Source organism: Oncorhynchus keta, chromosome 17 (assembly GCF_023373465.1).
Source record: "Oncorhynchus keta strain PuntledgeMale-10-30-2019 chromosome 17, Oket_V2, whole genome shotgun sequence".
Lineage (NCBI taxonomy): Eukaryota > Metazoa > Chordata > Actinopteri > Salmoniformes > Salmonidae > Oncorhynchus > Oncorhynchus keta.
The window spans coordinates 43362563-43373783 of NC_068437.1; the positions used below are offsets into that span (position 1 = coordinate 43362563).

The window sequence follows — 11221 nt, forward strand, 5'->3', positions numbered from 1 at the left end:
GGATTTGAGTCCCTGGCGGCGTATTGGTTACTGATGGTAGGCTTTGTTACTTTGATTTTTGCTCACCGTTCTTGTGATCATTTTGACCCCACGGGGTGAGATCTTGCGTGGAGCCCCAGATCGAGGGAGATTATCAGTGGTCTTGTATGTCTTCCATTTCCTAATAATTGCTCTCACAGTTGATTTCTTCAAACCAAGCTGCTTACCTACTGCAGATTCAGTCTTGCCAGCCTAGTGCAGGTCTTTTGTTTCTGGTGTCCTTTGACAGCTCTTTGGTCTTGGCCATAGTGGAGTTTGGAGTATGACTGTTTGAGGTTGTGGACAGGTGTCTTTTATACTGATAACAAGTTCAAACAGGTGCCATTAATACAGGTAACGAGTGGAGGACAGTGGAGCCTCTTAAAGAAGAAGTTACAGGTCTCTGAGAGCCAGAAATCTTGCTTGTTTGGAGGTGACCAAATACTTATTTGCCACCATAATTTGCAAATAAATTCATAAAAAATCTTACAATGTGATTTTCTGGATTTTTTTTCTCATTTTGTCTGTCATAGTTTAAGTGTACCTATGATGAAAATGACAGGCCTCTCATCTTTTTAAGTGGGAGAACTTGCACAATTGGTGGCTGACTAAATACTTTTTTGCCCCAATGTATAACCCACCCTTTATGGACATTATGATGTCTATGTCATTGACGGAGTTTGGCCAGACATTATTCTTGTCACTGTAGGAAATATTTTCTAAAATATCTGTGCTAACATCCTCTGCAGGTCCCTGTGTTCAACCCATATGCCTGCCTCTGCCCAGTGAGAACTTCCCACCCAGGACCAGCTGCCTTGTGAGTGGATGGGGACGGACCAAAGAACGTAAGGCCCAGATGAACTTTACCTTCAGGTTGACATTAACTTCAAACTAACACATCAACATGGATACTTTACTCTTCACCTGTATATGTTTGATGTTTTGATGATGGAGACCTAGCCTGATCCCATATCTGTTTGTGCTGTCTTATGACCATGGTTTGACCATAAGGAATTGGCAAGACAGCACAAACAGATCTGGGATCAGGCTAATGGAAACCCACTGTATTCACATTCAGGCGGTCTTCTACCTGCCATTCTAAGAGAGGTGCAGCTGGAGTTGGTGGAGCCAGCGAAGTGCAAGTATGTTCTCCAGACCCTGAGACCCACACAGCAGGCCCTCACTGTGCTGTGTGCTGGACCAGAGAGAGGAGGAAAGGACGCCTGCCAGGTACAGTAGACTACATCACAGTGCTGTCTGACTGATCTTAAAATCTATAACACAGTGTTATTATGATTCAGTGATCTCTGTCCAGTTTCTGGTGGAGGATCTCTGAACAAATGGGGTTATATCTGTCCATAGACTTCTCATCATTCCTTTGAGAGGTCCCGTATCAGATAATGTTGTGTTCTCCCATCTCCAGGGGGACTCTGGGGGTCCTCTGATCTGCCCCAGGGAGGACGGCCACTGGGTCGTGGTAGGGGTCACCTCCTGGGGGAAAGGTTGTGGCCGTAGCTGGATCAACAACAAGGCCAAGTCGTCGGCCAAGAGAGGATCCCCGGGGGTATTCACTGACGTCAAGATGCTCCTGCCCTGGATCAAGATGAAACTCAGAGAAGGTTATCTAACACTTTTTAATCAATTTTGGATATGTATAACAGATTGTATAACAGATGGTCTAACAAATGATTGTGTTGTTGTGTTTGCTTCAACAGCAGATGCTAACCCAAACCAAAGGCCCAACTCAAGTAAGTTGTATTTCTTCTTCGTGTATATCAATTCCACAATGCATTTACTTTGGAACTGCGACCATGTCCTCTTTGTCATCTAAATAGCTACTTACATTTTTACACAATAGCTCATTTATGCAATTTGTACAATTAACCTTTTACTGTATGATGTTATCGCACTCTTTGGACAGTGTATTTGATGGTGTGTGTGTGTGTGTGTGTACTGTGCTGCAGGACTGTGCAGTGTGAGGGATGGGCTTGTGAGCGGTAGTGAGGGTCTCATCAGAAACCCAAGCCTCTCAGGCCATCTCTACAACAACAATGAGTGGGTGTAATCCAGTGTCAGTGCACAGGCCCGTTGCAGACGGGGAGTGAGGGAGAGCTGTGCTGAACTGAATGCGCTCATTGAATGCCCTTGAATTAAGTATGCTTTTAGGACTATTTATTTTCCGACCAATTTTCCCTCACCACTCCCCGGCTGGCACAGAACATTCTAACAACCATATGTTTCTTAGAGCTTGGTGAGAGGGGGTTTCCTATGGTTATTTTGCAGACAACCTTCCCACAACTTTTGGAAATGTTGAAGCATAGTTTCTTGGCTTTGGAACATTCTCAGCACATTTGTAGGAACTTGACAAAATTGTCCTGCTATTTAAAGGGATACTTCAGGATTTTGGCAACGAGGCCCTTAATCTACTTCCTTAGAGTCAGGAACGTGTGGATACCATTTTTATGTCTCTGCGTGCAGATTGAAGGAAGTTGCTAACTACCACTAGTGTAATGCAATTGCTAACGAGTGTTAGCGCAATGACTGGAAGTGTATGGTTATCTACTAGCAATGCTAGTTAGCATTGGCTCGCAAATCTACCTCTAACTTCCTTCATACTGGACACAGAGACTTAAAATTCATCTGACTTTGGGGAAGTAGATAAAGGGCATCATTGACATTATCCCGAAGTATCCCTTTAATTACATTAACAGAATGCTTCCTAAAAGTTCAAACATGGTTACATTTAATGTCGTTTTTTTGTAATGTTCTAGGAAAGTTCTCAGAATGGTTTGACATTGGGAATGTTCTCAAATAGTTCTGAGAACTTTAAGAAACAATGTTCTTCTGCGGGAATTTCAGTACTCCAACAACCAAATTTCTTCAGGTTTCCTCGTGGTTCTATTTAAAGTCATGTTCTCCAATTGTTCACAGAACTTTAATCCATAAGAGTCTAAGCCCTGTCTAAACCAAGGCATTCCCTTGAAGTATCAACACATTTAATACAAAATTATTTGATGAAAAGGTATTTGGCCTTACTCCATGCCCAAAACAGAGGTGCGCCCGCATCCGCCATCGTGCGCAAATTGATTTTGTCCCCCCACACCAAACAGGATCACGATACGCAGGTTGAAATATCAAAACAATCTCTGTACCAATTATATTAATAATAATAATAATATATGCCATTTAGCAGACGCTTTTATCCAAAGCGACTTACATTTGGGGACAGGTCGAAAAGCATTAAACATTTATGGTAATTTAGCTAGCTAGCTTGCAGTTGCTAGCTAATTTGTCCTATTTAGCGAGCTTGCTGTTGCTAGCTAACTTGTCCTGGGATATAAACGTTGAGTTGTTATTTTACCTGAAATACACAAGGTCCTCTACTCCAACAATTAATCCACACATAAAACAGTCAACCGAATCGTTTCTAGTCATCTCTCCTCCTTCCAGGCCTTTTCTTCTTTGGACTTTATATGGCGATTGGCATCTAACTTTCATAATAAGGTGTATTACCATAACTGACCGACTGACCTCAGTTCATCTTTCAATAACCAATGAGGAGATGGCACATGGGTATATGTTTCTATAAACCAATGAGGAGATGGGAGAGGCAGAACTTGCACGGTGTTCAGCATCACAAATAGAACTGACTTCTATTTTAGCGCTTGGCAATGCAGACGCTCGTTGGTGCGCGCGAGCAGTGTGGGTGCAATGATTGAATAACATGTATTTGTACATTTATTATGCAACGCTCGCGCACACGACGCGAGCGGTGTGGTCAGCATGTTACTGCCATTAGCCCATATGAACGCATTAAATAACAGATTCACTACATGGAACAACAAAAATAGATCTAAAGGAATTTTGTTCCGAAGTGTCTACCCTATATCTGAGAGATGTAAGAAAGATCAGGAAACATTTATTGTTTTTGGTTTTTTTACATGTATTTAACCCCTTATTTTCGGGAACTAAACTATCTACATATATATCTTCCATTAATTTTCTGGACTGGTACCAGGGGACCTTCAGACGAGTCTTCTGAGGCCTGGGGGCATCTTAGCAAAATAACTGACATGTGCTTGTTGTACATCAGAGGGGTCACATGTAGCCCAAACTGTTCTGATGCTACAGACAGAAGTTGACAGATTGGATAAACCAACTTCAGGGGGACGTAGAGAAAAACTAACAAAACCATTGTGTTCATGAGTGTCATCCTTCCATAGGGGGCTAAAAATAGTTTGTAGGCCAAACCGTTCGGACGCCACAGACAATTTTGTGAGTAGACCAATTTTCGAAATGACGTTTTTTACATTAGATTAAAGAGTTGACTCAGAGCTATAACATGTTATATCATACACTGCAGTTGAGGAACAATGGGGAAGTAATTCTGCTTTGAAAGTTGATAAACTTATAACCCCACTTTTAAGAAAATGGCCCGTGAATATTTTGGTACATTTACTGAAGAGCCCTTCTTTGTCTACACCCATTCAGCATCGTTCACACCCCAGATCTTTAAGGATCCACAGTGTAGTAAACATCCAAAGCTTTCAAGACTAAAAGTGGTGAAAGTAGTAGCAAAAAGTAGTAGTAAAAATACACTTTATCTAGTCCTTGGCTTACAGTTGAATTCGGAAGTTTACATACACCTTAGCCAAATATATTTAAACTAAGTTTTTCACAATTCCTGAAATGTAATCTGAGTAAAAATTCCCTGTTTTAGGTCAGTTAGGATCACCACTTTATTTTAAGAATGTGAAATGCCAAAATAATAGTAAAGAGAACAATTTTCAGTTTTTATTTCTTTCATCACATTCCCAGTGGGTCAGAAGTTTACATACACTCAATTAGTATTTGGTAGCATTGCCTTTGCATTGTTTAACTTGGGTCAAACATTTTGGGTAGTCTTCCACAAGCTTCCCACAATAAGTTGGGTGAATCTCGGCCCATTCCTCCTGACAGAGCTGGTGTAACTGAGTCAGGTTTGTACGGTCTTCTTGCTCGCACACACTTTTTCAGTTCTGTCCACAAATTTTCTATGGGATTGAGGTCAGGGCTTTGTGATGGCCACTCCAATACCTTGACTTTGTTGTCCTTAAGCCATTTTGCTACAACTTTAGAAGTATGCTTGGGGTTAATGTCCATTTGGAAGACCGATTTGCGACCAAGCTTTAACTTCCTGACTGATGTTGCTTCAATATATCCACTTAATTTTCCTGCTTTATGATGCCATGTATTTTGTGAAGTGCACCAGTCCCTCTTGCAGCAAAGCACCCCCACAACATGATGCTGCCACCCTTGTGCTTCACGGTTGGGATGGTGTTCTTCGGCTTGCAAGCATCCCTTTTTTTCCTCCAAACATAACGATGGTCATTATGGGCAAACAGTTCTATTTTTGTTTCATCAGACCAGAGGACATTTCTCCAAAAAGTACGATCTTTGTCCCCATGTGCAGTTGCAAACCATAGTCTGGCTTTTTTATGGTGGTTTTGGAGCAGTGGCTTCTTCCTTGCTGAGTGGCCTTTCAAGTTATTTTGATATAGGACTCGTTTTACTGTGGATATAGATACTTTTGTACCTGTTTTCTCCAGCATCTTCACAAGGTCCTTTGCTGTTGTTCTGGAATTGATTTGCACTTTTTGCACCAAAGTACGTTCATCTCTAGGAGACAGAACGTGTCTCCTTCCTGAGCTGTATGATGACTGCGTGGTTCCATGGTGAAAATACTTGCGTACTATTGTTTGTACAGATGAACGTGATACCTTCAGGCCTTTTCAGATTGCTCCCAAGGATGAACCAAAATTTGTGGAGGGCTACAATTTTTTTTCTGGGGTCTTGGCTGATTTCTTTTGATTTTCCCATGATGTCAAGCAAAGAGGCACTGAGGTACACCTCCACAGGTACACCTCCAATTGACTCAAATTATGTCAATTAGACTATGGGAAGCTTCTAAAGCCATTGCATAATTCTCTGGAATTTTCCAAGCTGTTTAAAGGCACAGTCAACTTAGTGTATGTAAACATCTGACCCACTGGAATTGTGATATCGTGAATTATAAGTGAAATAATCTGTCTGTAAAAAATTGTTGGAAAAATGACTTGTGTCATGCACAAAGTAGATATCCTAACCGACTTGCCAAAACTATAGTTTGTTAACAAGACATTGGTGGAGTGGTTGAAAAATTAGTTTTAATGACTCCAATCTAAGTGTATGTAAATTTAGTCCTTCAACTTTATATCCTAATCTGACTTTGATGCAGGCCATTAAGGCTAAGCGTCCCGCTAGTGGGACAACTTCTGGTGAATCTGGAGAGCACGCAATTCAAATAAATAATCATAACAATTATGGATTTTAAACATTTATGTATCTACAAATATTTTATATCGGTTGAAAGCTTAAATTACATTACAGTAAACATCTTTCTCTCTCTCTCGTAGGATATGTTCCTGGTCCATTAGCGTTCCTATAGGGAGCAGTATTCTGCTGGAATTCTTGGAAATCGACATGGAGAATGACACCCTCTGTCACAGTGACCAACTCATGGTATCTGTGGGTGCAGACTCAGGGAGGCCTATTGGTGAGAGATAAGGTTGCTGTACAATACCAGTCAAAAGTTTGGACACACCTACTCATTCAAGGCTTTTTCTTTATTTTTACTATTTTCTACATTGTAGAGTAATAGTGAAGACATCAAAAAGATCAAATAACACATATGGAATCATATAGTAACCAAAGAAGTGTAAAACAAATCTAAATATATTTTAGATTTTAGATTCTTCAAAGTAGCAACCCTTTGCCTTGATTACAGCTTTGCACACTCTTGGCATTCTCTCAACCAGCTTCACCTGGAATACTTTCCCAGCAATCTTGAAGGAGCTCCCATATATGCTGAGCACTTGTTGGCTGCTTTTCCATCACTCTGCGGTCTAACTTATCCCAAACGATCTCAATTGGTTTTAGGTCGGGTGATTGTGGAGGTCACCAGATCGTCTGATGCAGCACTCCATCACTCTCCTTAGAAAGCCTGGAGGTGTGTCATCAAGGCAAAGGGTGGCTACTTTGAAGAATCTCAAATATAAAATATATATATAAAAAAATATATAAAATATTTTCATTTGTTTAATACTTTTTTGGTTATTTCATGATTCTATATGTGTTATTTAATAGTTTTGATGTCTTCACTATTATTTTACAATGTAGAAAATAGCAAAAAATAAAGAAAAGCCTTGATTGAGTAGGTGTGTCCAAACCTTTGACTGGTACTGTATGTCTCCCTAGTTTTCTCTTTCCCACCAGTCGAAGGGGGGGGTTTGACTTTGTGATCTCCCATTGGCTGTCTCTTAGGGAGGTTCTGTGGCAGCACCCCCCCGCCCCCAGTGCTCATCGACTCCCACAGTGCTTCTCTCCAATTTGTGTCTGATGTCAGTGGAACAGGAAGCGGATTTGTTGTTAGATTCCGAGGTGTCGAGGGAAATTCTGTGCCTGGTGAGTAACCGTTACGTCAACCCACGCTTCCTTGGCTCACCAAGCCTAACCCCCCCAGCTCAGGAATAGAACAACTCAGAACTCAGGTTAAACTGGTTTAGGGAGTAGTATGTCATCATTACTGTGTGTGCATTGCGATTATAAAGACATAGTCTGACACTAACGGATGGATCCTCACAGCATTTGTTTTTTGTTAAATAATTATCATGTTCTCTGTCTGTACTACAAATAGCTGTGTATTGCATTTGTGACTTGATGATAGAATACGTTGTTTTTATGCAGGGTCCTTCAGGGCAGAGCTGTGTGCTGGGTCTGATGTTTCATCACCCTGTCTGCTGACAGGATGTGTCTAGTTGCTCTGAGTTCCTGACAAATGATAGAGGCTCCCTACTCTCTCTTTCAATCCCAGTACAGCCCTCCACCCTGTGAGCCTCACACCCTCCAACTGCTGCTAGTCAGACACACACAGGCATATGCACTTTCACTCGCACGCACACCCACACACACACTCATGCACACACACACGCTATCACGCACACAAAAACACACACACATTCATGCTCATGGGGCTGACTCTCCCATAGTTACATAGCAGCCAGGAAGGCACAAGGCAGTGCCATGACCTGGTAATGAGGTGCAGAGGTTCTGTGATGAAAACACACACTCCTGCACTGTAACTACACCACCACGTGGGTCAGCGATAGGAGCCAAGATGCCTGGCGGACAGTGTTTGTGTTGCACTGATGCACATGTATTGTCAAGGGTTAAGTGTGTGACAGTGTGAGTATGGAGCCACAGAGAGGGCAGGGCTTGTGGCTGATAATGTGTCCTTTGTGTTTGTGCAGCGTCGGGATGTGGCACCGTGGCTCTGGTCCAGGATCAGAGGGCCGTACACAGTCTCAACTACCCACAATCCTACAGCAACGACTCTGTCTGCCACTGGGTCATCTACGCCCCCAAGGGTCACGTTGTCAAGGTGACACATGTTGACCTGTACTTCTTATGCAGTAAGGGTTGTAATAGTTTGTGTACTGTCCTGTCCTAGGGTGGCAGGTAGCTTAGTGATTAGAGCATTGAACTAGTAACCGAAAGGTTGCAAGATCGAATCCCCGAGCTGACAAGGTAAAGATCTGCCACTGAACAAGGCAGTTAACCCACTGTTCCTTGGCCGTCATTGAAAATAAGAATTTGTTCTTAAACTGACTTGCCTAGTTAAATAAAGGTTAAAAAAAAAAATATATATATATATATATATAATTGTGTCCTCTCATGTAGCAAGGCCGATGTGACTGAAGGGATACCCCAGAGACTGATCTCTCCCAGTGGAATCATGAATACATTCATGTTGGCACTCTGCCTACACAGTGATAGTTCGTTCAGTCTCTGGTGTGGATGGGATCAGTTTACATGTACTGGAAAGAATGTGATACTCACCTTGATTAAACAATAACAATAATAACAGACTGCAACACTGTAAATGCACTTGCCACATTTTTTGTTGAAATTAAGATGAGTGAAGGATGCTGTTTCCTTCATTTTTTCATTTTTTATTTGATTGTCTTTTGTCTTGCAGCTTGACTTTGATGACTTTGAACTGGAGCAATCGGATGACTGCAAATATGACTCGCTGACTGTTCTTGGAGATGTGGATACAAAAGAGGAGATAGGTACAGAATCTGTCCCTAAGATCAATAGTCAACCAAACCTATCCAAATGGATTTGACTTGTATGGCACTCACACACACACACACACACACACACACACACACACACACACACACACACACACACACACACACACACACACACACACACACACACACACACACACACACCACACACACACACACACACACACACACACACACACACACACACACACACACACACACACACACACACACACACACACACACACACACACACACACACACACACACACACACACACACACACACACACACACACACACACACACACACACACACACACACACACACACACACACACACACACACACACACACACACACACACACACACACACACACACACACACACACACACACACACACACACACACACACACACACACACACACACACACACACACACACACACACACACACACACACACACACACACACACACACACACACACACACACACACACACACACACACACACACACACACACACACACACACACACACACACACACACACACACACACACACACACACACACACACACACACACACACACACACACACACACACACACACACACACACACACACACACACACACACACCAAGTAGGGTAATGTTTGTGTCCTTGTGTAAGCGGTGCTGTGTGGTAGGAATGTGCCTCCCCCCGTCCTGAGCTATGACAACGTGATGGTCCTCCAGTTCACCTCTGATAGCACAGTCACCTACCGAGGCTTCCACGCCACCGTGTCATTCATCAGTAAGATCGGTGAGTGTGACACCGACACACATAAACCACACATTCATATTACTCACCATAAGAAGCCCACATATCAGGTTATCATGAAACTTTCTATAACATATCATGCGTTAACAATATTTTACATTTCATAACTGTTGCATGCTAGGATAAATCCTTCAATACTTTATATACATTTGGCTGTTCTGTCATGCTAGCTGATCACAGACAATCTGACTCTTTACTCAGACCTGCTGGACGGGGAGTCAGAGGAGGACACTGTTCACTTTCAACACTCACTGCCAGGTTGGTTATGCGTTGTCCTTAGACCAGGCTTTCCTTCTGCACCTTTTTTTCATACCTAAAGGGACCCTTATATTCTAAATCAAATAGCTAAATGATCCTTGGTATAACCATCTTAAAACAATTCCATATGTCAGCTTAGTAGAATTAACACTAAACGTTTGTTTATTACCTTTAAGCAGTGGCGGGCAGTGCCGTTTAAGATTGGGAAGGTACAACATGTTGCGAAGTTGCAAAACGTACTAGATGATATGATTTTGCGAAAGGTATTATATGTTATTAATTCTAGCTAGCTGGCTAACGTTAGGTAGGCTAGGAGTTAGCGTTAGGGTTAAGTTTAGGAGTTAGGTTGAAGGGTTAAGGTTAGGGTTAAGGGAAGGGAGGGGTTAGTTAAAAGGGTTACGGTTAGCTAACTTGCTAAGTAGCTGTAAAGTAGATAAAAAATGAGTAAGTCCTGTAGTTGAAAAGTTTCTAATTAGCTAAAATTGTCTATGATGAGAATCAAACTTGAAACCTTTGCGTTGCTAGACGTTTGCATAAGACACGGCATAGTCAACATAGCTAATGGAACTAATACACTAGTGAACCCGCTACAATCATGCATTACAGCGTAAAGCAAGCCGTTTAGCTGTTACACCGGCGCACCGGTGGCAATTCATTATATAAATTGCCTTGACTTGGAAGAGTTCCAGTGTTGGATAGCCTCATCCAGCTAGCTAACATAAATAGCATTCCTCTCAGTTTGAGCCGATTGTTTGAGTGGGCTAAATTAGCTAGCTGCAGAAGCTAGCTAAGTAAGTGAAAGTGAAAAAGAAGAAAATTAAATATAGCCAACTCTCTCTCTCATTTGTACAACTATTGCCTTTCTCTTTCTTTGTGTCAACTACTCAGCACATTTTATGCACTGCGGTGCTAGCTAGCTGTAGCTTATGCAGAAGCTAGCTAAGTAAGTGAAAGTGAAAAAGAAGAAAA

The 11221-nt window shown here is 42.0% G+C and overlaps 1 protein-coding gene and 1 long non-coding RNA gene across 2 annotated transcripts in view; both read left to right on the forward strand.

Annotated features, from left to right (window-relative positions):
• The first annotated feature begins 646 nt into the window (after positions 1-646).
• Positions 647-11221, forward strand: part of LOC118396044 (ovochymase-2) — a 17588-nt gene continuing 7013 nt past the window's right edge. Inside the window, exons 1-12 of the mRNA XM_035790185.2 lie at positions 647-701; positions 768-863; positions 1097-1248; positions 1442-1637; positions 1734-1766; positions 1983-2073; positions 6453-6592; positions 7360-7500; positions 8346-8476; positions 9074-9167; positions 9845-9976; positions 10196-10252. Of these exons, the coding sequence (XP_035646078.1) occupies positions 647-701; positions 768-863; positions 1097-1248; positions 1442-1637; positions 1734-1766; positions 1983-2073; positions 6453-6592; positions 7360-7500; positions 8346-8476; positions 9074-9167; positions 9845-9976; positions 10196-10252 (1318 nt within the window). The remainder of the gene's footprint in view (positions 702-767; positions 864-1096; positions 1249-1441; positions 1638-1733; positions 1767-1982; positions 2074-6452; positions 6593-7359; positions 7501-8345; positions 8477-9073; positions 9168-9844; positions 9977-10195; positions 10253-11221) is intronic.
• The window catches only part of LOC127908301 (uncharacterized), a 1911-nt gene continuing 1300 nt past the window's right edge, over positions 10611-11221 (forward strand). Inside the window, exon 1 of the long non-coding RNA XR_008066749.1 lies at positions 10611-11221. This exon is cut by the window's right edge and continues 776 nt beyond it. This is a non-coding gene — a long non-coding RNA (uncharacterized LOC127908301).